We start from the raw sequence: 26,210 nt of genomic DNA, 5'->3' as shown, positions 1-26,210 counted from the left end.
TCTCATGGGTGGCGGCAACGGAAAAGAAACCTGCCACGAGTAACTACTTAAGAGGAAAAAACAAAATCAGGAAAGAAACAATTTATGGCAACTCAAAGGGAAGCTCATTACTTTTCGAAGCGAGATCGGGATGCCTTAGAACACGCACCTATAAAGCGACATACAAGTAAGAAGAAGAAGCATGTGCTTGCTGCGGTAAAGCTAGGGAAACTATGGAGCATGTTTTATTAGAATGTGAAGACGTCTTCCCAGCGGTCGATTTAGGCACCACTGGCGTCCTTGAAGCCCTTGGGTACAGCGAGAGCAGTGGAAAAGTAAACATGTCCGCAACAGGCATTAGTAAGAGGCGATTGGAGGGTTGGTGGAAGAAAAGTAGGGAAACGACAAAAAACGAAGACGTACAAAAACAAAGTTCGCAATAGGGGATCAGAAAATTTTGTTTTGGGAGTTCATAGTGTTTCTTTTTCCTTGTTTAACTTGGGTAGTACATTAAGCAGTATAGTAGCAAGAGCTTGGTGGCGCAACCCACCGCCCCGTTCCAAAGAAGACGCTCATAACAACCATCCATCCATCAATCGCCAATATATTTAAAAAAAAGAGTTAACATGCATTTTATAGAAGATATTTTCATAGCTTTTACGCTGATCCCTCTCCTCTACTTTTGGCACCAGAAAAACAAAGCTACCGTGTTCACAGTCAAAGTATATGATATGAATAAATCGAACTCACTGAATTCATAGAGCATAGGCGCTTGAACTCTGGCGCCGCTTTTCTGTTGCATTTCACTTCAAGGCACCTTGGGCAGAATGACGAGGCAAAGTGCATTGTACGCTTGATTGGGTTTCTTTTCTAGTGGCATGCCTTCCTCTACCCCAGCTCCAATCCCATAGTCTCCATTACCTCCCTGCTCATTCATTCCAAGGCCCCAGCCGGTTTTCCACGGTAAGAAAACGGGGAAAGTCGGATGAAAGGAATGAAACATGAAAAGAAAGCTACGTTCTTCGAAGCATACATGCTGTTTGTTCCGCTACGAACTACTAACAGGCATCGTTTGCAGAAGGGGTGGCGTAATGAAGTTCGCCGTGGACACGCTCTATTAGCTCCTATCACGCTGCCGTCTTACTTGTATCGTTCGCTGCCTCAGGTTTTGCCTTAGCATTCTTAAGGCTGTAGTCTGCGAGTTAGGCCACAGTGTGTACACGTCCCAGTGCTCCTCCCTTTTCCAAAAAACTCCGAAACTGGCTCCCTGTTGCCGTATTTCAATGGTCGCCGTTACAATGCCGCAATCGACCGGCCAAGTCGAGCTACTCAAATAACGATTTGGAGAACATCCTGTCTGGACGAGAAATAAATTGCGTTAGAAAGTGAAAATTGCGTTAGAAAAATTGACGTTTCGGCTCCTGGGCGGAATCCTCTTTTACGCAAGTCACGGGAGTGAATGAGGCTGTTGTGTGGAAGCCGAAACGTAAGCCTTCTTTAGCAACGCTGCCTCGGGCCGCATTTAGTGTTCGTATAGGATATGTGAAGTCATGTTGCTCGTAATTTCAGAGAGAAACTACTGATCGCTCTCACCAAGCAGGAGTGCTGCTCCGGACGAAGTCATGCCGAACTGGCTCTCGAACAGTTTGGTGACGAAGTTCGTGTAGCCAGAGCCAATCATCACTGCAGGAAAAATGGGCGGCGACTCCTTGTAGATTTTGACGACACGTGAAGGACAGCAACATATATAAAATTAAAAATGTGCCCTTGTTGCTTGCAAAATAACACTGACTCTGTCCTTCGTCTACATTTTCTTTAAAGCGTCACTGATCTTCCCGGCATATAGCTCTATTAAAACTGACACGCATACTCTTTATCTGTGCCCGGTGACCGCATTTTACCGGCTAACAAGCGCTAAATGTTATCGCTCGGTGCAGGACGTGCCTACATGAATCCGAAGTTTGTCGAATGTCATTGATGGTTCTATCCGTTGTCTGTTGTCACCGAGACTAGTGTAACCTGATGGTATGCGCGACACAAATTGTGTAGTACTTTCTGGAATACACGTGGGCACCAGCGATTACGCTGGAACGTTCGACGATTCTTCTATAAAAGCCGACGCGCTTGACGCAGAGATCAGATTATCGACGATCGTCGACTGCGTTCACCGCCATCGTTATGATATTAATGTTACTTGCTTTTAGGGGCGTAAGTTCGCTCTATGAGAAGTTAGTTCCGTGATTCTCAGTTTTGCTGCTGTGTTCTTGACCGTCCCTACAACGTGAAAATACTAGCACACTGTCGCTGTATTCGTCGCTTAATAGGGCTCTGCAGTACATCCTGAACATAACAAGCAAACCAAGTAAATCACTAGACAAAGCCAATAAGAGAAGCCGAGTTCAGTCAGGTTGGCATAGGTCTCGTGCGCTGTGCCTTTTAGCATAAAGTTACTGTATATGCTATCCGCCGTAAACCGACATTCCAGTATTCTAAACTACATTTCTTCGGGTATCTGAAGCAGACGCTAAGTTTGCAGCTTGCGTGACATGCTTACATTAATCCTTTTGTTTTAAATTACAGCGCAAATAAGCAACCGGCTCCCTAATAAACGGTAGACATTGAGTTTTGCTTTTAATTGCAACAAACCTAATAAATTTGAATGTAATGAATCCCGAGCATAGCAATTTTTCCTTCGTATGTAGTTAGATGGCAACTCCCGACGCAAACACTTATTTTAGACTGCCAACGCAACTCACGGGCTGTAGGATACACCGAAACCTCGACCACACGAGATTGTTTAGCGTGCCCAGAAAGGGCAGCACACGAAAGTACCGCTGGTTTCCTTCCATTGGAATGCAGTGGTCACGGCCGGGAAGACAACCCGCTATGTCGTGCTCGGCCAGCAGAGCACCGAAAACCGATGGGCCACCACGTCGGCTGGCTTTTACTCGAAGAGCCTCGACTAAGCAAAGGTCGGCATACCCACTCACAAGTGCACTGAGTGGACACATTAGCGTGCACTAGTGGACACTTACGAGTGATATAGTGTGAGTGAGCGACGAAGGCTCTGAGTGGAGGTCAGTATGAGCAGGAGTGGGTGTCCGATAATGCCAGTGAGAACAAAATTCGGTGACAATCACATCGCGTGGGCGAGAGCTTGAGCGCGAGCGACAGTAAGTTGGTGATGGTGGACGTAATTGCGTGTGTGAGTAAGTGCAGGCAACTGAACGCAAGCACGAGGGTGACTGGCCGCCGGTGAGTGTGAATGGCAGGGACTGTGAACGCGAGTGAGTGCCGTCAAGTGTGAGAGCGCGTGATGGAGCGTGATTACGCAGCTTGCGAAAATATTGAAGCGTTATGAGCGAAAACCGGCTTGGGCTGGCGGCCTATGTAACCGGCGGCTTCTCGAACTCGACTCACTCTCGACGGTGGCGGCCAGGCTGATGAACAAGAAGGTGTAGTTTTGCAGCAGGTAAAACACGGCTCTGGGCATGTCGGCGAGGCGCACCTGCACCGTGTCGCCCTTTAGCGCGCGGAAGTCCACCTCGTGTGCCTTGTGGGTGTTCACGGCGTCCGGAAGTCTCTTTGGAAAGCCAAACGTAGGCAAGCTGACGATCAGCGCCGAAATGCCGGCAATCACGAAGCCGATCCACCAGGCACCGATCCACACGTTGCTGGACGGCGACATGCCGATGCTGCACAAGCCACAACAGCGCATCTGGCTATTTCAAATGTGGCGTTGACAAAATTGGTCTACGCCGCTAGAACGGGGCATACCTCGGGCGGGAGCCACAGAAGCGCTGTCGTAGTCTCAGATTTATCGAGAGCAAGGGCTGGTCAACGTGCTACCCAGACATGTGATCCTACTCCCCACACAACAATGAGCCGAACACCTTCTCAAACCACCACTGTTTTTCGCTGTGTTCCGGCACGCCTGTACCCAGGAATGTCTGAGGCTAGAGGCTAGCGCCCTTTATGTTAATGCGACCGTAGCGTATGGCATCTCTTAGCGAATCACGGCAACGTTGTGCGACATCGTTCCAATGGGGCGCATTTCTCTTCGTCCAAAATAGGCCCGGACCCATCTCCCGAGATTTGCATTGCGCCGGTGAGTGAAGGCGAGTGCCTGGCGGCAGCCCGTCTCACTTTCCCTCACTGCCTCAATGCGATATGCGAGGGTCTACATGCAATCCACAAGACGACTCACTCCGTCTCGAACTGTAGCCTCCCCTGTGGCAACACTGTCGTGCACCTTCCTAGCACATAACCGCTGTTTACACGGATGCGACGCGCTAGATATGCGACGCGATGTGGCACTTATCACATTTATGTGAACGTCCCTACTAAGACATCCCTGGTTAGGCGACTGGTAATCGCTTTTGGGTCTCCTTCTTCCTTCGTGTGGACCATCGTCTTCTCTAGAAGTCGTTGCGCGGTGTACTCTTCAAGCATGAACTTTGCTTCAGCATAAAGCCAGTGAAGTGGACGTCGACAAGGTGGCGCTCAATGTTACGTGGCAAGCAGGATCACATCTATGCGTATTATAATGCATGCATGGAATGTTTAGTATGTGACATGTTTAACAGACCTACACTCAGCACAACCTTTCATATATATGCGAAGGGAGCACAACAATTTTTTGTTGTTGTTGCTGTTGTTGAACAGAAAAAAACTCGATAAGAGAGGTATAAATACGCGACGAACAATAGCAAAACGAAGATAGCTGCTCTAGGAACTGAGAACACAATAGGCGGTACCATAAAAGAGACTTAATAGTTACATATCCCTTCATTACATTGCAGTATTATCGGAATCAAAGTTCAAACTTCTGTCCTAAACGGGAAGAAGCATTTCTCTCAATAGCAAACTTTTTACGTACTTCTACACGCCTAAATCTATCAGTTATTTGGGCAAAACACAAACTTGGTATTTTGTAGCTGAAACAGGCTCTCAAGTCAAGAACTTTTCAGCGCTTGTTCTAGCGTGAATGCTGGGCGTGTTCTTTCGTTTTCAGTTACACTAACTGCTGAAAAACAAAGAGTTCTTCCAAGCAGCAAGCATAATTGACAAAGTTCTGCAGTGTTAAGTCGCAGCATACGGTGGGGTACCGAGAAGTAAGCCGAAATCTTTGGAAAAAGCTATGTATTTATTTATTTTCTTACGAAACAAACCTATCACCCCGGCGGTACTCTCCATTACACGTAATACATTTGTCCACTCTGCGATTCCATTCTTCGAAACATTTTCCAAACTCGCCTGTTTTTATGGCCTAATAGCTCCTCTCTCGCTTTTTTTTTTCCTCGCCTCTTCTACGTCGTGAAATCAGACCATGTCATTCTCCATCCAAGGAAGCAAAAGAAAGTCGCACGGAGAGAGATCAGGTGCCAGCGCCGCTTACTCATCTTACCTCACACCGTGGGACGTGTTTTTTTTTTTCCTCCTCGGATGAAGAATAACATGAAAAGACTGATTTCACGACATAGAAAAGCTGAAGGGAAAAAACGAGAGAGGAGCTATTAGGCCATAAAAACAGATGAGTTTGGAAAATGTTTCGAAGAATGGAATCGCAGAATGGACAACTGTATTCCGTGTAATGGAGAGTACCTTCGGGGTCATAGGGTTGTTTCGTAAAAAATAAATACATAGTTTTTTTTTTTCTCAAAAGATTTCCGGTTACATATATCCTCGTGTTTGAGTTGCGGAGCCTCAGAGAAACCGAAAATTTTGTGCTCCTAACACGACTCCGAGTGAGCAAGCACATAGCGGCGTTTTTTTTTTTTTTTTTGATGCCAGTAGTCATTATCCAGACAATGCCTCCTTTACTAGATGCCCGCCGCGTTGCTCGCTTTCCCATTGTAGCGGCGGTCCCCTTAGTTCAGCATAAATTCCGTGAGGCGGCGCGCGTTGCCTTTTCAACTTCCGGCGGATGTGGCAGCGGCGGCTGAATGCATCCGCCGGCGCGTTATATGCGCGGGTGTCTGTTAGCGAGCGTTATCGCGGGCTTCCGAGACCGTGACAGATGCCATGGGAATCTCAGAGGCCGCAGCAAGTGATCTAAGTTGCAGGCGTTCGCCATGAGAGGTGCTCGTTGCCCTTTCGCGGAGGAGGGAAAAGGGAGAGGGCCCGGAACCGAGATTACCGGACAACGCGGCAGGCATCTAGTAAAGGAGGCATTGACCCAGATCATTCAGGGAAGCTCGTGCTGATAGGTTTGTCATAAAAAATTAGACTCAAGACCTTCGTTTTTCGTAAAATTAAATCATCCCCGACGAGATCCAAACCTATAACGAATTGTTGGTGAGTCAGTTGTTCTAAGCGCTGCACCACTGCATGCAGCCGTTTTTCTTTCTTTTTTTCCTATGTATCGTTAGAAGCCACGTACAAACGGTACATCAATACAGCATTCACAATAAGTTCTTAAGTTGTGTTGTTCAGCTATTGACTGACAGTAACCTGGAAAGGCCTATCATGGCGGTGAATTGATTAATTAGTTCTCAGAATATCGTCCTCACAGCTTTTCGCGCATAAGATTTCGCGCAATTTGTACTTGTTCTACGCAATATCCTCGCCGTAGGACTATGCACACAAATCGCAATTCCTTAATGCCCCCAGTCTTATCTGGACCTCTAAGCACTGCGGCCTGCTTGATGTCATCACTCTTCGACGAATGATTATATCATGTATCTATAGGTCAGGATAAACCTCAATATAGTGCGTGTGGTCAGTCAGTGGCAATCCTGTATTAGCTTTTCCCCAGAGTACATGTCAAAACCACATTCTCTTGCAGCAATTTAAAAACACATCCTCAACGATCTCATGCTTCATAAAAAGAAAGTAGTCGGCGCTCCAATGAAGGAATACGCGCAACTACTCCATACAGGACTTCACTGACCACGTGTCTGAGTGAAGTTTAGAGAAACTATGTGTTAACTTAGGCAAGAACCATCACTTCATTTATTCTCTGAATCACATCTTTCTATGGCCTCCAACTTTGAGCAAGTTTAGCAATACTTCAAAAAATATTGAATTGGCTAACCATTGATTTAACCATCTGCACGTCAGAATTTACAGGTATTCTAATAAAAATAAAACCCTCCAAAACTTTTACGAAGAAATTACTTCGCACAAAAAAGCATTTATTGAATAACACAAGCTCTTGAAGGCACCACAGAGTCGACAAAGTGGAAGACAGACAAATGAAAATTATTTTTTTCTTTTCTACAAATGCTTACTGATCTCTAAAGGAAGAAAGCTACTAACACTGTTCAGCTAACGAGTGTGAAAAGGGGCTTTCAACAAGTAGGAAGCATCCTTTATACCCTTACTGTTTTTTCCAAAAAAAAAGAAAACGCCGAAGTTTGTGACTGTTCTATGTTACTGCAATGACAACAAATAACCTGTAATAAATGGCATAGTTGGTGAACCAGAAAATTCTATATTGAGGCACCTGCAAAATCAACAGTTCCAGGCTTGCCCGCTTCTTTGATGAAAACGGAAATTTCCGCATCTTCCGTCGCCAAATATTTGCTGCTGCTTTACTGTCTGGCGGTAACACCGATACAGATTCTAAATGTTACAGATTCTAGGTGCAGTGCGCCCAGAACAACAACACGTAACACTGCTGAACACCACAGAGAAAATTGAAGGATCACGCAAGCTCGCGCACGTGCAGTGAGGTAATTAGACGCGCTACTTCCCGAGTGATGTGCGTAGGCCTGTGTCTATAGCACCGCAAGCATTGGGACGCTGTGCTCGACAGAAAAAAATCAGATTTCTTTCTGTGCGCGTCACATTCCCTGCGTAATGCATAACAGGTGATGAACACTTGACGGTGGGTATTTTCATAAGTGAGTAGACTCTAGGTGTCATATTATGGTGTCAATGCAATTTCAGTCACATAAGAGCGTCGCGGCGAAGTGCTTGGCTGAACCCATTTATCTGAGGAAACGTGAGCGTCGCTCCGCCACCGCTTGAAACGCGAACGTCGAGGTGCTTAGCTTTTTTTTTTTTTTTTTCGCGCAATCTAGTGAGTAGAAAAGGGCCCAGAAGATGCGCCACAAATTGTGATACGTCACGGACACGTCAAAGTTGGTCGCACATCTATCGCGTCCCTTGCTTTTCGCTAAGTTTCGCGAAAACCCTGCATCCCGATATTCGCGTTTCAATCGCTGGGCAGAGTACATGTCCTTCACTACCAAAAGCAAAGAATGTCTTCGATGTACCTCTGTCTACAAGAGGCATTCGGCATTAGTATATTCGTGCTGCGAGATTCACCTCGACGGGTCTACGCTGACGTCAGTGTAGATGCCGAGAAACATGCCTCCCAGGATGAAGCCGACACCTGGCCCCATGATGGCTGCGGTGTAGTAGATGCCTGCGATTGGCCCAGTCAAATCACTGCAGTAAAATTCTGTTAACACTAACTGATTCTTCTTCAAAAGCAGTTGGATACATTAGAAATTCTAAGTACCCTAATCCTTGCATGACAAACTTTTATACGATGAGTTCGGCGTACACTGGGTAAAATAAAGCTGTGAGACAGTGCTGAGTCACCTCCTAGAGACCTGGCCATGTGGAAAGAAAAAGGGCAGGAGGGGGCGTACCGCAACGCGACTGAAGCCGAACCCGTCGGCCCAACAGGTGATCGCACGTCGAAGTGCGTGGTTGATTTTAGTGTTTCCGCTCTGCAGGCACGGCCATGGCAGGGCCGCTGAGCAAGCGCGCACCGAATGGAAACTGCTGGCATAGCTACTGGGAACCAAACGTCTCAGCAGATATCGATTCTTGCTCCGCGATCTCGACGCAAGAAGTCACGTGTTGTACCACCACTGTGGCTTCACGGAGCGTTCGCTTGCCAAGACTGGCTTCGTGGCGTAATGCTCCCTCCTATATTTTTTCTTCCTCCATGGACCTGACCCTCGCAGCAGCACGTGTATGTAACGCAGCAAACTTGGAGGGCCCAGATCCTTTATCTGTTTACAACGTGCCCGGTCACGTCCGAACATGCTGCCAAGCATGCTCAGTTGCATGATCAGGCAGAAACATGTTTGAAAAGCATGCGCGTGGCAAGAAAATGAATAAGTAGGTTGTACAGGCACTGAGAGTTGGATATCCCCAAATTCTTGTTTATTTTTATTGATTTTGCCTAATAGGTGCTTTTATTTATTTTGCATGAATACCGCTTTAAAATGTTCTTGCGGGTTGGGTATAGATTAGGTTGGGTAACGCGGGTACTTTTGTTGCGTTTCAAGATCTATCTAAAAACTGCTTAGTAAATTCATATCTCAATGCCACCGCTTTTTATCGTAGTAGCTTATACTGTGCTTCCGACAATTCAGTCTCTTATTGTACTGATGTATTGTCCGTGTGACTATTGCCGGAGTTTCTGAAACTTTGCCTTCTTCGCTATATCGTTGCTTTTTATTTCATTTAACTTTCATCGAGGGTACTGGTACAGACACTGAATATGGGACCCTTGTCTGCCTATATGTATGAAATAATTTCATATTCTTAAAGCACAATACTGATTTCATTGATTGATTAATTTATTGATTGATTGCATGGATTCGTACAGCGGTTGAAGATTGATTGATTGATTGATTGATTGATTGATTGATTGATTGATTGATTGATTGATTGATTGATTGATTGATTGATTGATTGATTGATTGCATTCATGGGCTTCAACAGCGGTCGAATACCCCAGCTCATGCGGCCGTACCGATATACCAGCTGGACTTCTGGGGCGTGAGGTTGTCGTCCATGTAGGCCACTGACAACGTGTAGAAAGGTACCGTGGCACACCCATGCACCAAGTTGGCGAGCATGAAAATGAAACGGTAGCTTCGGAGCCCGCTGACTGGTTGGAACGTTGGTCCGCTCACGAACGGGCACAGGTCCTTCAGCGCTTGGCTGAACCTGGGGTCCAACGACGAATGAAGAACATCTGAATCCCAGGCCCTCTTTTTGGCAGATCCATCATCAGTCTACTTCTGCCTGCTGCGGTACGGAGGCCTCTCCCAGAGATCCCCCAACTACCTCGCTCTTGCGTCAGCCGACTCCATCTCCTGCTTGCAAATTTTCTAATTTCATCCAAACAACTTAATTCTCTGCTGTCGTCGACTGCGCTTCTTTTCTCCTGACATTTATTCTCTAAATCCAATAGACCCTTGCTTATCCGTCCCAGGCACTACATGGCCTGCCTAGCTCCATTTCAAGCATGAAATGCTTTTAGCTCCCGCTGCCGGCGACATTTATGTGACCTTGAGCCAAAAACCAGCGCCGTTATCCGGGCTAGTTTGAGATAACAAAACGAGATCACCTGGGCAACCCGCTAAAGATAAAATTATGCGGTCACTGAACCCAACTCTTTGAAGAGGACCGCATTAGATAGGCTAGTTACTGCCCAAATGAGTAACAAAAGATATTGCTTCTGGGTTCTTCATAATGTCTGTTAACAACATCACTCTAGCTGGAACTTCTAGTACGGTGATGTTTTATTTGTCATTTCCAATGGCGGACGTTCAAATGGCAGATACAGGGCACATTTGTCTACACGCTAAGTTTACACCCTTTGGGGTGTATATTTGCCGCACAACTATAATCGTCATCTGTCTTGCCCGCATTTCCTTTCATGAAAACGCTGCGCTCGTTACTTTCCTGTCGAGAATGCTCTGTCACGCTGATAACGCGCACGCTGTTCGTGACTTGGAATTACCGGGCTCGCAGCGTTAAACAAAGGACACGCGGGCAAGACAGATGACGCTTATTGTTGTGCGGCAAATATACACCCCAAAGGGTGCAACTGTTTTTAGAGTGTAATAGTGTGGGGGAAAGTATCTCTTAACAGTTTCGCTGTACCATTACATTAAAAAAACGACGTAAAGTTTCTCCTAGAGAAATATATTGATCGAGGATAAACGAATTTTAGAAGAAAATAAAAGCAGCGAAAGTTATGGTAATAATAGTTGCGAGACTGATCATGCCGCTACACGGTGCACGCCGGTAGATAGTCGCACGGTACTTTTCCTATTTCGCGGGGGCTTATTCTCTTCGGCGGAAAAAATCAACACACGACGTGTGCCTTGCGTTAAACGTCTCATTTTCACGTGTGTTACGATTCTGTACAACTCCCTAGTAGACGTCTCGACAATTAGGGCAATTAAAAGCAAGCTAAATAGTTTTAATTAACAACGTGTATGTTAGGAACCAAAAATTATTAGCGATTTCTCAACAAGCTTAGAACAACATGCACTTGGTTTTCTTCGAGTAAAAGGTGAAGTAAGAAAAATACTGGGAGAGAGCAGGCGGCCAGCCTTGGCAAGCCAACCCCTATGCACCACCCCTTCTCTCCTCCTGGGCCTTTCTTTTTTTTTTTTTTCGCGTTGCCTTTTGTGACATCGGTTCCCCACGGTTGACATACCTTCCAAGGCTCAGTTTTCTTAGCGATAGCCCTTAATGACGTCGTCAGTGTGATCGCACTCCATCACCCGCTCGCTTCTCTACAGCGCCCTCGGCGCGCTCGGCTGCCTGAAACTGCCGCCTCACATGCTCAGCGTCTATTACCCGTGACATTTTCCTGTGCATATTTGTTGTGGTAGCAGTTGTGGAGACGCCGCCCTGGGGTGAGCGTGACGCACAGTACAGCGCACACAGCTGAAAAAGGGAAATGTCGTCACCTAGCAACAAGAGGAGGACTGAGCGCTCGGCGAGTGACGTCATGGAGAAGAGGCCGGCGGCTTGCTCCGGGATACGGGTTGAATGGATGGGTCGCGCCCTTACGGACAACGCTAACCAGAGGGCAGTTTTTTTTTTTTAGGCATAGTTGAGCAGATGGCCCGCAGAGAACCGAGGGTGTTCCAAGATTATTTTATTTATGCAAAACTATTTACGCGCTGCATTATTAAACAACCCGTCCATAAAGAATAAACTGGTTCAACCTTAGGACTGAGAACGGACTTCTGGTAAATGATAACAGGGAGCAAGGCGTATATTGATAAGTCACAGTGCTGCCCTCTTCTTCAGAGTGGCTTCTTTGCCTCGATTTATCGTCGGCGCCAAAGAGCGTGCCGTTCATGCGAGCATAGAAGTTCTTCAACAAGATGTTATCACTGCACCATAACACATATCTCATGACAACTTCACTGGTGTGCCCTTCTTCACGTTCGGGACACATGTATTTATTCCAGTCTAGATTAGGCCCTAAACGAATAATTTCGCTTTCGAGGCGTTATTTCATGCAGTACCGCAGTTCATGTATTTACAACACCTCAAATGAGTTCAGCAATGGAGACACAAAACATTCGTGCAACTATATTGACACGTGTACTTATATTTATCGGGCGACCACGTTTCGCCGCCTAACAAATGTTATCGCACAGCGCTTGACGCGCCTGCCTGTATCCGAAGTTTCTGGATAGTTATCGATGCTTCTATCCGCTGTCTGTTGTCGCCGAACCTTGTGTTATCTGATTTCATCGCGTGACTCGAATGGTGTAGAACTTTGTGGAAGGCATGCGGGTCCCAACGATTAGTCTCGAACATTCGATGACTGTTGTGTAAAAGCCGACGCGCTTGACCCGCTGATCAGATTTTCGACGATCGCCGACTGTGTTCGCCGCTCTCGTTGTGCTTTAAGTGTAGCCTGTTTTGTGGGCCCAGGTTCGCCCAATAAAAGCTAGTTTTGCCTTTCACAGTATTGCTACTGTGTTCTTTGACGTCAACACCACGTGACAATATACAAAGAAACAGCTGCCTTAATCCGCATAATTCCAGCTTTTTTCTTCTTTGGCTTAGCATTGGCACCCAATATTGTCATTGATCTTGCGGAAACATGAACGCATAATTTTTCGGCCCCGATTTGTAATTGCGCCAGCAATTGGGCACGCAGCACTTATTAGGCATATCCTGACATGAACGTAATCTAGATTCCGCAGCAATGAAGGCTTGCCGGAGACGCAACCACAATCGCAGCACAAGCGCAGAGACTGCATGCACGGTTCACGTCCAGAAAAAAAGTGCACTCGGAAGCATGTAGCAGCATGCCAGGACTTTTCTAAGCCCGCAGCTATCCAAGGAGCGGCAGGGTTCTCGGAACTAATCGAATTGTTATCGCCGTCGTCGCCCATTCGGTCTTCCGCGTCTCATTTTCAACACAGGTGCGCCGCTCGTAGCTTCGTAGAACGCTGCACGGAACTTCTATGTGGGCCTCTTTTGCGTGACGTAGCTCAAGCGGAGAGGGTACAGCCAGAAGGCCTTAAGTTCTCTACAGGGTGTTGCACCTACCCAACTGAACTTTTTCACGAACCTTCCTCCACCTTCCGGGCCTCCGCAGGACAGATTTTCCATACTGCAGTGTGGTGCGTAGACCACTCTGAGCGAAACGAACCGTTAACGTCAAGCCGAGTTTATCTAATCCGTTCTATGGGCACTGACAAACATCAATGGCTTTTATTTTATTTTTATTTTTTTTTTGAGGGGAGGGGGGTCTCATTTCTTGCGCCACCGAGGTGCGACGTCCACGACGCCGCTTGCAGCGTTCGCCGTCACATCGACGTTCTGAGACGCCTTCAGCGTAACGCTAAATCTTGCTTTCATTTTCAGAGTCTCGTCTAGGGGTAAAACTACCACATCTGTTCCTGAAACTTCCTCGAGAAACTTATGTAGGGACAGAAGGTGGCACCAGAGGCGTTGGCTTAAGTAGAAGGTGATGGCGTAAGTAGAAGGCTCATTACTTTTCGAAGCGAGATCGAGATGCCTTAGAACACGCACCTATAAAGCGAGATATAAGAAGCAAGAAGAAGCATGCACTTGCTGCGGTAAAGCTAGGGAAACTATGGAGCATGTTTTATTACAATCTGAAGACGTCTACCCAGCGGTCGATTTAGGCACCACTGGCCTCCTTGGAGCCCTTGGGTTCAGCGGGAGCAGTGGTAAAGTAAACATGTCCGCAATAGGCATTAGCAAGAGGCGATTGGGGGATTGGTGGAAGAAAAGTAGGGAGACGACAAAAGACGAGACGTACAAAAGCACAGTTTGCAATAGGGGATCAGAAAATTTGGGCATGGTAGTTCATAGTGTTTTTTTTTTATTGTTTAAGCTAGGTAGGACATTAGGCAGCATAATAGAAAGAGCTTGGTGGCGCAACCCACCACCCCGTTCCAAAGGGGACGCTCATAACATCCATCCATCCGGTGAGCAATCTGGACGGGCTGCACGATCACGCAAATCTTTCACGAGCAAAGACGCCTCTCCCCCATTCATTTCGGAATACTTGTAGAGTGAGAATGCAAGGGGAACTTTTGGCAAAATAACTTAATGTGCGATGCGTTTGTGTTTAAATTATACATGGTATCTCCCCCCTAGTAGCCTTCCTTGCACAAACTGTTTCGTTCGGCTGTCTCTATTTGCACTTTGTCTTGTTAATTAGTTGGATAAGTCAGTTATGTTTGGTTAGCTAGTTCGCTGTGTTAATTATTAGTTGATTAGCTCGTAAGTTAAATATATTTTCTTGGTTATTATAGTTAGGCCGGTTCTAAGTGAAGAATTTTGCTATTTCAGTCAGATAACTTAGTTAATCAGTTGGTTAACTTTGTTAGATTGGTTATTTAATTAGTTTACGTAGTTCGCTTATTTACTTAGTCAGTTTAGTTGGTGTATTAGTTATTGTGTAATTAGTTTATTGGTTAAGTTGGTTTTGTTATTGTAGTTTGTTACGTTACTTATTCTTGAGTTTAGTTAGTGTAGTGGTTAGATTATTTAGTAAGTTAGGTTAGTTATTTATTAGTTTTATAGTTAGTATAGTAATTACCAGTTTGTTAGCTTAGTCAGGTGGCTAGATTTGTTAGTTTAGTAATTAGTTGGCAATCATTTCATTGATTATACTAGTTATAATTTGTAATAATCCAATAATAATTTTGTATTAATTTAGTGATAAGTAACAATAACCTTAGTAATTTCGTAATTAAGTTAGTTATTACCAATTTCTTTAATTAGTTATTCAGTTGTGTAGCACTGTTAGTTTGAAACGCAGGTTGTCTTTACGCACATTTACATAAAAGTGCGACGTCAATTCCCCCTGTAGTCGGTTATACTAACGATGGAGCAGTCCAAGTGCGCAATTTGAATTATAAATTAAGCCGCTGTTGGGAACGCAGTTGAACTTGGAATGAATTAAAGCGTTGTAGTCGTTTCGAAAGTGTTCGCCTTTAAGTTTCTGACCACTGTATAGAAACAGGGCGGCAATTTGCACGCTGTGTCGACAATATTCACACGCCGACACAGGCAGTCGACCATTGCGCAATAGCGAGCGTACGCACAGAACGCTTGTGACGTCTGTTCGGCTTCTGCTGCAGTTCACCTTCTGCTTGCGCCAGCGCCGCAGTACGTCGACGGCGGACGCTACACGAAGCCTTCCCATAGCGTTACGCAGAAGTTTCATAACCAGATTGCTATCACTATACTATAACTAGAATTCGAAACTGTCACGTGAAGCTCAAGAGAGACTTTTTCCTAGTCAGAGGCGCAAAACGATCAGTCCTTTTTTCGTTTTAAGTCTTCGTGCATGACACGGGACATTTGCACAGGCGGTTATACGGCGGTCTATCGTACTTGTACTGCGGCGCGATGAAGTGGGGCGCGCTGTAGATGAACGAGCCGACGCCCATCAGCGCGACGCCCACGGCCATGATGCGCGGTTTGTGCCTGTCGCTCCCGAAGAAGGTGACGGGCGCCATGAAGAGCAGCGAGCCCACGTTGTACATGGACACGATGAGGCCCGTCTCGACGCTGCGCAGGTGGAAGCGCCGCTCGAGCGTGGGCAACGACACGTTGACGAAGCCGCTGATCACCATGCCCTGCACGAAGCCGGCCGCGCAGAAGCACGCCAGCACCCACTCGGACCTGGCGAACCGCTGCGCCACCGACGGGGAAAAGCCGAGCCAGCCACACCGGGTGTCCTCGTTCTGCGCGGTATAATGTACCGGCAGTAATTATCTCCTCCTGTTGAGGCGTACACGTTTTTGCAGACTACTTGTTTATCCCCGTTCTGTCCAGCAAATATCACTTGCGTTACGCTGCCGGTAAAACTAACTCTGCTTACCCACAGCGACTGCATTCTTTTTGCTGCAGCATGCAGCGTGTTCCCAAACGTACGACTACATTATGTATGCGAAAGCATCAACCAAGTGGCCCGTTCAGCAAGAAACCTGGTGACTGTCGTCTGTAGCAGCGAAACGGCACCTAAATTCCCATTGGCTGCGACGCAACGTCACGAGCGGGCCTCGACGCAGCAGAGCTAGCGAAAAGAAACGCCTGCCACTGCAAGAGTGCGCCAGATGTTGCGTAAGGGGAGAGGACATTGCTGCTATACCACTTCACCCTCACTCTCAGAAGGCCGCGCGTTCCGTATCTCCCCCTCTCTCCCTCCTACTGAGCTGCTGCGCACGCCTGCCGGAATTGGTGGCCGCTGCTGCTTTCTGGGTCTCTCGTGCTTTCTCGGTCTCTCGTCGCGCAGGACATCGGTGGCATGCGGCGTTGGCACCGCAGGCTGCTCGCTGCTGCTTGCTGCCTCGGGCAGCACATACCGCTATGGTACATTACCCGTACCGCAAGACTGGAAGGACCATTCAGTGGCGTTCAATTAGACGTTAGTGCTTTCGCATTCATAACTCATAAGAGGTGCTTAGGTGTCCTCGGATTTTCGAAAGCACAACCATCTTCAAAGGGTCGAAACTGCAACGTTCCGTCACCTAAGGGGAAAGAATAATTATTCATTTTCCCCTGATGCCTCCAGCCAGTAGTTGTGCACAGTCTTTCATCCAGGGATTCAGTTTTCAGGGGAAAAAGAAACGTGACATGAGTGGCTGCACAAAAAAGTAAAGGTTCAATTACTCAGGAATTACGAGGACTCACCTGAAAGAGTACGAATGATCTTCCTGGCACCTTGACTGTCCTTCATTGCCGTCTGCGTTATGTTGAAGAAGAATTCTACACGGTTGACACACTTATCAAAGTACATCATATTTCACTCTTCGCTCGCTTCGTCGCCGGCGTGTCATGCGTATGACGCCGCTCGTGAGACCCGCGCGACGAGTAGCACGTGATCTGCCGAGAGCGTCACCATACCAACCGAACAGTGAGAAGGCTCATTGCTGTGACGCGCGCTCCACGCCTCCAGTGTTGGAGACCGTGTAATCAGCTCAGTCACGGAGGCGCGGCCGAGTGAAACTGAAATTAAAGCGACGGCACGCAACGTTCGCTTTCGAATAAACGCGTGCGCTTTTCGCTTCCGGCGCTCCTCGTCGCGCCAGCTTTGCGACCGCGAGGGCTCGCGCTCACCCACCGAACTGCTGGTGCCCCCGGTTCACGAAACAACACGGCGAGGAAGCCCTCCGCAGTCGCCTACCACCCAACTTTCATCCTGTCCCGCTCGATTTCGGACGACAACGCGAGGTCCGTACTTCGCCGTCGGCGAAATTGCAGGGCACAAATGCCAACGCCATCCGAGAGCGTCGCAAATTGTATGACCAGGCGTTACGAACAAAAATATCTTCAAGGCCCCGAACGACGGGTGAAAGTGCGGTTATACGCACGCTTCTCGTCTGCCATTGCATATGCGTGGCCGCTCATTAACATAATTCGCGAGGCTCGCGAATGATGTTAAGGCTCGCGCAAGGCTCGCGAAATCATGGCGGGAAATCTCCACAACGGTGCCCCAGCGCAACGTGAGGCAGCGTCAAATTGACGCTTAAGAAAGGGCCCCTCCTCTGACGCTCTTCACGGGATATTCCTTCAGCCAATCAGCAAGCTGACATGGCGGCTATCTTTAATCGCCAACCCTATATTCGTGAAATTGTAGGTGCATTACACGGACTCCTGAACGCTACCATCCACTTCCTTATTAAATTGGTAAAGTGCAATATAGTTGCCAAGGACGTGCAAAAAAAGTATTACTCGATTAATTTCGCAATCATGTCACGTCATGTCATTTTGATAAAAACGCACAATTGCATTTTGCAGAACTTCCGTTTCTGGCACAAATTTAAAACACGTGACCTCTCGACAGCCAATCAGAGAGTCAACATGGCGGATAATGGCAGCCGCCATGCGTGTCGAGAAATCCCAGCAATCCCAGAAATCCCAGCTAAGGAAACAGCCGAAACAGCTTCGATGCCAAGTAATGGAACGCATTTAGAGCCGTCTGGAAGACGCTTCTGCGACCTGACGCCACCTCGCGACGACAAAAAAGTAGTTCAGAAAAGCACATTTAAGTCTGCATTTTAAGTATCTGCGCCTGCGAAACTATGAAAAAAGGTCGCAGTTTAACCCGAAAGGCAAAGCATCGATTGCGATAGCCAATTAGCAGACCTCTATACTAAGTACGGATAGTACTTTTGTCGATCGTATGACCTTTGAAACAATCGCTTACTAACTGAATTAACAAGCATGGTTTAAGCGCGTAGAAGCAAACATGAACACATCACACTCTATCCGCACAGGCACTCGCTGTCAAAACACTGGTGTGAGCAAGCGCGGTCGCAGCAACGAGCGAAGTGACCTTCGTGCTGCCTATCGCTTCAACGCAAGAGCGACTAGAATAGAGCGCGCACAAAAGTATGAGCCTGTGCAAATTCCTATAAAGATACGGCGCACGCGGCCGCTCGCCGCCGTGCGAGATACGCACTTCTTGGTGGAGTCGAAGCAGCCCCCACCACCATTCCCTCCCACGCTGCATTCCTGCTTCCCTCCCTATTGGGCGCAAGATTTAGGCGCGATCGTCATTCCCCATTTTTGCATTTCACCCTCCATCGAACGCGGCCGCCAGGGTCGGAAATCAAACCTGCGACCTCGTGCTTAGAAGCTCAACGTGATAGCCGACAAGCCACCACGGCGGGTGTGTGGTTGGAGCACCCTCCGATGAGCTCCTGCAAAACGCGAGACCTTCTACATTTCAGTGTTTCGCCCCCCCCCCTTCGTGTGAAACTACCAAATTACACTAGTACGGATAAACTACTCTTTGCTCACCGTTTTGGCGCGTTTCGAGAGCTTTAACCCTTTCGTCCTACTCCTCAGCTGCTGAGGCATCACGCTTTTCGTCGTGGATGCTCAGACGAAGTGGTTGTGGAGACCCAAAGAAAGAACAGTGCTTTCTCTTCAGCGTGTCAGTTTACATGACGGTTGACGCCATCACTGAGGCGGCAGAGGATTGCTGCAGCAGGGCGGCAACAGGTTATTGGTAGCTCTCTGCACTGCGCCTCGAGCCGCCAGGATTACGACAGAAGACTATCTTCTGCTGCTGAAGAAGAGTATATACCGCTGGAACGCACGGCTATACTCTAGTCTACTCGACGAAGTACTGCCTTGCACCTGCTGCCAGCACCGACTCTCTGAAGCTGGCCAACTTGCACCGCTTGGTAAATGCCGCTGGCTTGTGAAGCTCGAGTTCGTGAAGCATCATCATTGTTTCATCGTGGTGTCTGGCTTTCGGCTAATGCTAGAATACAAAGGAATGAAGAGCGCGCTTCATGTGTGGTGCAGAACGCCATTTTATGGCGGATTGCTCAACCACTAGACGTGCGTGAGGTGCCATTTTGGGCTGCAAGACCGCGACGTGCCCTGCATCGTGCAGCCGCCGTTGGAAAAGTGCGGCCACGCTCGTATGCCGCTGCTGTAACACCAGAAACGCGCGCCCTGCCATTTTTTGAAGACAACACACTAGTGGAAACGGCAGCACTGACGCGAGCCGCCGGTCAGCCCGAAGCGGAGTCGAGAGTACAAGAGTTGCCGACGCTAGCTTTCCTGAGAAACGAGCGGCGCTGATTCTTCCGGCTCTTTTGACGGGAAGAGTAACGAGACGCCGCTGACCATAAAGTCTTTTTTTGTCCACTGAGGACAATGAAGGGATCGTATTCGACGCCCAGTCAACGCCAGCTCAGCGACAACTGCATCTCAAAGGCGCCGCACTCGGTCTCTTCGTCTGTCACCCTGGACGGGCAGAAGCTACCGGAGCCGCCCGAAACGCCAACGCTCAATCGCAGTGCTTCGGGTAGCACTGATCAGTCCGGGACGACAAGTGTAGAAGAGGCCAACCGAAGGGAAAGTTGGAAGCCATTTATCGTCCCCCTCCTTCCCCCCTTCGTCCCTGATGCGCTGGCCAGTTCACTAGTTATTACGCCCGTTGTCAAGACAAGAAAGGTGCGTAGGATTTGCACGTGCGGTGCAGTGGTGAACTAAGAATGCTCGAACTCACAGTTGTAAACTTGGGGGACGCCAGGAAACGGCTGTTTACTTCGGATAGGGATGCGTCGCCGAAACCAACCGAGACGCCCGTTAATACATGCGCCAGACTGCCACCAGACGTGACAAGCAAAGATGTGTGTCCCATGCAGCAATGTAACTGGCCTTGACATATGAAACGGCTTTTGAAAGCATATATTATGGAACCACAGAATATGACAATGAATATGTTCGTACGTTTGTTCAATATTCTGGATAACCTCTGTGTCGTGCGCTAGACAGTCTTCGCTGGTCGTCCACATTTACAGAGTGGAATGACTCGTGAACATTTTTGTCAAACCCTCTTCGCTACGGCGCCAAGTCAGCACTGATGAAGCATCGCCTAGGCGCTGGCTGAAGCTAAGTGGCCACAGCTAAGTGGCCACAGCGCATACTATTTGCTGCACGAGCGTCTGCCACTGGTTTACTAGAATTCTGCTCCCTTGTTGCTCATTCGTGTACAATACTCATGCGCAGCGATGGTTTCACGCTCACTATTGTAGTATCCCCCCCCCAACCCGCTTGTGCCTTATGTTGATACGTCGCTTCCCGTGGGTTGCAGCGATAGAAGTCACCGAAATACTTGTGTAACATGTCCGTGGCAAGCCAACTGCCTCAGTCTATTTTCTTACATATGTAACTCATTCATTCATCGTGCATTTTCCCCCAATGACGTTGAACGACCAGGCTTTTTCTACCAGAAATAAATTGAAAGCAATGGTTCATTTAGTTCACAAAAAAAAATTGTGCAGAAACCACCTAAGGTGGTTTTCAAACGAAGCGGACCGTAGAAATCACAAACACTAGAAAAATTCCGAGGTGTACTGCTGATGGCGACAGCGGTATTTAATGATGGTGGCAGAAATTATCAATGACATGCATTGTTAGATGGCATGTTAGCGTGACGACAATGGCATCAAAAGAATGATGGTGCGACGATGATCGCAGTATGACAAGAAGGAATCGCACCGGAATGATGACTGCGAGACGACGACGGCACGAGGGTAGAGGCACGACAACAACGGAATACCGACAACGTTACGAAAATGGCGTCACAGCGGCTGCATACGTCCCCTGCCTTCTCCGCTCGGTTACTCCACAGAGGCCATATACTCCGCGACACTATTTACTTTGGGATCACGCAAATCTGGCTCACTCTATGAGTTTGCGTAAGTGAAGCTGTGGTGAGCTGGCAAGATGAAACGGTGCATCCCGACAATAGCTGCACAGCGGACTTCGGCGACGAACGCTCTCCGCAACCGCCTACCCAGGCGGCAACGACTTGTGACTCAGCCGTCATCACAGACTGAAGAATTGAAAGCTTGGGACGGCCCAAAGTTGTCGCGAGAGAGCTCGCCAGTCTCAACAGTTACGTGATTTGCATTATGCGAAGAAGGGGTCCCATAAGCATGTGTGTCGCGCCAGAGCACGTGCCCTTTGCGTCGGTGTCTTTGCATCTGCGCAGAAGGTCTAGCCGACGATCACGAGGAGCCGTTGGAGGAAGAAGACGACGACGGTGCGAGCGGTCGCATGTTGCCTCGGCTCCTGCATTTTTTCTTTTTGTGCCTACCCAATCGCTTCAAGAGCCTGATTTCCTGCCTGGACCTATGTGAGTGTTATCGGCACTTCTTGACAGTTCTTTTAGCAACTCCGACGTCCCTTACGCGAGCCGCAGCCCTTTTTAGGGCTCTCGGCTGACCGTCTCGCTGCTGGGCCTAGCTCCGCCTAGCATGGGCGCATGAACGGAGCGCGATGGCGCGCGCACCTGGCGCGAGATCCACAATAACCTCTCGAAACAGCGTCAGCATCCTTCGCCACCAGCATACCTCACAGTGGCCCATAGGACTCAATCAAGAGCTGAACCGAAGCCCCCGCCGCTGCCGCGCAGCGATTATAAAATCATCCTAAGAGTTCGTGGGGGCCTCAACTGCGCTGGAATCCATGCATGCATCCTCAGACAAGTCATCCTCAAGGCTGCGGGACTCCCCATCACCGACCGCACCAGTTCTGACCAAATTCGTGTCAACACCATCAACAATACCGTTCTAATCAGCACACCAGACATGGGACGTGCAGATCTCTACCACAACATCCAGAGTCTGCAATTCAATGGTAACCCTTACGAAGTCGCCACCCATGTGGCCGATCCCATCGATACCTGTAGAGGATGCATTCACTTGCCCCCAGATTACTCAGAAGATGACATCGCCTCAACCCTCCGCAGATGCAACCCAACATTGATTATTGGGGGTGCACGACGCCTGGGCAATACTGAAACCATCACGGTCATATTCCAAGGCGAAATCATCCCTTTCTATGTCAACTACGACGGCTGTTCACTTCGATGCCGCCCCTTCAGGCAGAAGGTAGAAGCCTGCACCCGATACCGCGGGATTGGTCATCGCCAGGACGTCTGCACAAATGCCACCGACACACTCTGCCCCAAGTGTGGAATGAAAGACGCACCCATGGACCACGAATGTGACCCGATATGTGTTTTGTGCAACGGAAACCATCAAACCGGCTCCTCGCTCTGCAAACAAAAGTTCAAACCGCGCCCTACCCGTCCCAGGCACAAACAAGACACTTCACCCACCAACCGAACTCCCAGTCTCGACCGTACTCGCGACTCAAGCCGGCGAAGAAGTCGCAGCAAAAGCAAGGACCATGGGCCTGGCTATGCAACCCAAGACGTCGCCTGGCCAGCTCTATCATCAAGCCCTACTCTCGCCAACTCCTCGCGCAACCCACCCCAGGTAAGCTGGGCTAAGGTAGCCTCTTCCAGCTGCTCCTCAAACCAGACTGCTACTAATGAATCCCTCCTTCAAGAAAATACAATTCTAAAAGCCGAAATTCAAAGACTTAAATTAGAACTCCAATCTCGTCACCCCTCTACTTCAACCTCTGAAGCCCCTCTCTCTAACACGACCCTTTTGACTCATCATCCATCAGCCCTACCTGAAACCTCTCACACCGCCCCATGGACACTAGCCCCTCCACTGAACGGGAACCGCTTCACCCTCCCCCCAGCAAACGTAAAACTCCGAGCACTCCGCGATCAGAGGACACCCTGGACGAGACAATCTTAAATTATAACGACAGGCTAACCGCTTTGCAGACTAAATTCCATAATATACTCACTGCAATTGAAAAAATCAATACAGATTACACAGCCAGGAATGAAAAGCTCGACAAATTTATTGAATTCGTACAAGCACACATCCAACAAATTACAAGTTGGATAGCTGGAGTCACCGCGAATCATCCTAACATAGTTGCACCTGCTCGATCCGCCTCCCCACCAGCTCCGCTTAAGAATGGCCAATAACCCGACCCGCTCCGAGTTTGAAGTGTGGCAGTGGAACTGTAGGGGGTTTCGAGAAAAGAAAGCCCACCTCCAGCAGTTTCTAGCCTCCTCTTCTAATCTCCCAGCTGTCATTGCGCTTCAGGAAACTCACGGACTAATCAGCTTCCCAGGTTATAATGTCTATCAGACCAATAAAATCTCCCGGCCCGATACGGCAATTATTATGCAAAAGCACCTCACTGCCAATCACTCCCAATTCGACAGCGTCGATATAGAGCATGACTTTCTAGAAATTATTCCTCGCAATAATAATGCACCTGGCCTTTGCATTCTCAATATCTATAGTCGTCCACAAGACAAACATCACCGCTTTGACTCCCTTTTCGCTCAAGCTATTGCCGCTGCCACCCACCACCCCCTCCTAATCCTTGGAGATTTCAACGCACCCAACCATTTGTGGGGTCACTCCGTTTCTACTCCTAAGGGCAGAGCCCTATGGATCCACATACAAGGCCACAGACTTACATTACATAACGACATCGATGCACCAACCAGGCTAGGCAATAGCGTAGCTAAGGACACCTCCCCCGATCTTACGCTTACACACAGAATCCAACACGTCACATGGCACAACTCACAAGTTAAGCTCGGCAGCGACCATTACATCATTACCATCACACTACAATTCAAACACAAACCCTTTGCACCCAAACGCCTCAGCCTTAACAATTGGGACAATTTTCGAGAGGCCCGCCAGATATCAGCTCCCACAAACATTCAAGACATTTCAGAATGGGTTCAGCAACTACACTCAGACGCCCAGACGCACACTACCACTCTGCCCCCCGAAACCGCTCTCACTACGGTTGATTCCAAGCTTCTACACATGTGGGAAGCCAAACAGTCCCTTCTCAAACGGTGGAAGAGGCAACGGTTCAACCGAAAACTAAGACTCAGAATTGCCAAATTAGACCTCCAGATCCAGGAGTACGCCACACAACTGGCTTGCCAGCAGTGGGGCCAGGTATGTGAAAGCATGCATGACAACCTCGATAACAAGCGCACATGGCAGCTCTTGCGACACTTATTAGACCCTACCACATCGCGCACACACCACAACCATAGCATAAACAAACTGCTACATGCACACAAAAACAATCTCAACGGATTCTTCGACGACCTCCGCCATAAACATCTGCCTCCCGCTCAGAAGTATGACATGCCGAAATATACTGGCGAACCCAACGACCTACTTAGCGCTGCTATCACGGAAGCAGAGGTTCGTCATGCCCTCGCCACCCTGCGCACAATGTCAGCACCGGGCCTCGACCTTATTAACAATAAAATACTCCGCAATCTAGACGACAACTCTGTCACAGCCATCACGGCGTACTTCAATCACTGCTTTGACACTGGCACCCTCCCTAGTTCGTGGAAAGATGCCAGGGTAATTTTTATCCCAAAGCCAAACAAACCCCTCAACACTTCTAATCTCAGACCTATATCACTAACCTCTTGTCTAGGTAAAACACTCGAACACGTCATCCTCAACCGACTCAGTAAATACATGGAGGACAACAATCTTTATCCATCAGAAATGGTAGGCTTTCGAAAATCTCTCTCATGCCAAGATATCATGCTTCGAATGAAGCATGACATCATTACACCCAATAGCAGTCTAGATACGCAAGCAATTCTCAGTCTGGACCTCCACGGAGCCTTCAATAACGTTTCACATTCCACGATCCTCCGAGAGCTTAATCTCATTGGGGTTGGCGGAAAGACATATGACTACATATGTACCTTCTTATCCAACCGTACCGCAACGATACACATAGGCACAGAGCAATCCATTTCATACGCTTTAGGTAGCTACGGCACGCCCCAAGGCTCAGTGCTGTCCCCTTTTATTTTTAATCTTTCTATGATGCCGATGGCGCAAGCATTGCGGTCTATTCCCGATCTCAAGTTTTCGCTCTACGTCGATGACATCACTCTTTGGACGACTGGCGTCTCCGATGGAGAGATTCAAGACACTCTACAGGCCGCAGCAGACGCCGTCGTGGCTCATGCCGGGGCTATGAATCTCACATGCTCCCCTCAAAAATCCGAGCTACTTCTTCTGCCATCCCACCGGGGGGCCGGGAAACACATGTCTAGTATACAGGTCATCCTAAACCACATCCCCGTTACTAGAGTGGACAGGCTCCGGGTGCTCGGTTTACACATTCAAAGCAACCGGCTCAACACATATACCCTACATACACTCCACACCACAGTCGATCACACCCTGCGTCTTCTAGGGCAAGTCTCCAATAAATATGGCGGACTAAAGGAGGCCGAACTTCTCCGCTTGATTCAGGCCTTCGTTATCAGTAAGATTACATTCGCAACACCATATCTACATTTCCTTAAATCAGAATCAGAAAAGATCGACACTCTTTTACGCAAAATATATAAATTCGCTCTCGGGGTCCCCATACGTACCTCCACTGAAAGGCTAATGCTTACTGGAACTTTCAACACACTTACTGAACTCACAGAAGCCCACCTCACATCCCAGTATAGCAGACATTCTAACACCGCAACAGGTCGACACATTCTACAAACTCTGTCTATCACTCCGGCACCCATCATCAAGACTAAATAC

At 48.2% G+C, this 26,210-nt stretch overlaps 1 protein-coding gene across 1 annotated transcript in view; it reads right to left on the bottom strand.

The window, feature by feature from the left end:
• Nucleotides 1–26,210, bottom strand: part of LOC142559334 (solute carrier organic anion transporter family member 4A1-like) — a 56,017-nt gene that overhangs the window by 26,028 nt on the left and 3,779 nt on the right. The window contains exons 2-6 of the mRNA XM_075670948.1: nt 15,589–15,941; nt 9,701–9,897; nt 8,254–8,353; nt 3,400–3,674; nt 1,573–1,662 (exon numbers count right to left, since the gene is read on the bottom strand). Of these exons, the coding sequence (XP_075527063.1) occupies nt 1,573–1,662; nt 3,400–3,674; nt 8,254–8,353; nt 9,701–9,897; nt 15,589–15,941 (1,015 nt within the window). The remainder of the gene's footprint in view (nt 1–1,572; nt 1,663–3,399; nt 3,675–8,253; nt 8,354–9,700; nt 9,898–15,588; nt 15,942–26,210) is intronic.

Source organism: Dermacentor variabilis, chromosome 10 (assembly GCF_050947875.1).
Source record: "Dermacentor variabilis isolate Ectoservices chromosome 10, ASM5094787v1, whole genome shotgun sequence".
In the NCBI taxonomy this organism is placed as follows: Eukaryota; Metazoa; Arthropoda; class Arachnida; order Ixodida; family Ixodidae; genus Dermacentor; species Dermacentor variabilis.
Note: the sequence above shows the minus strand (reverse complement) of the source record. Positions and strands in the feature narration are given on the sequence as shown.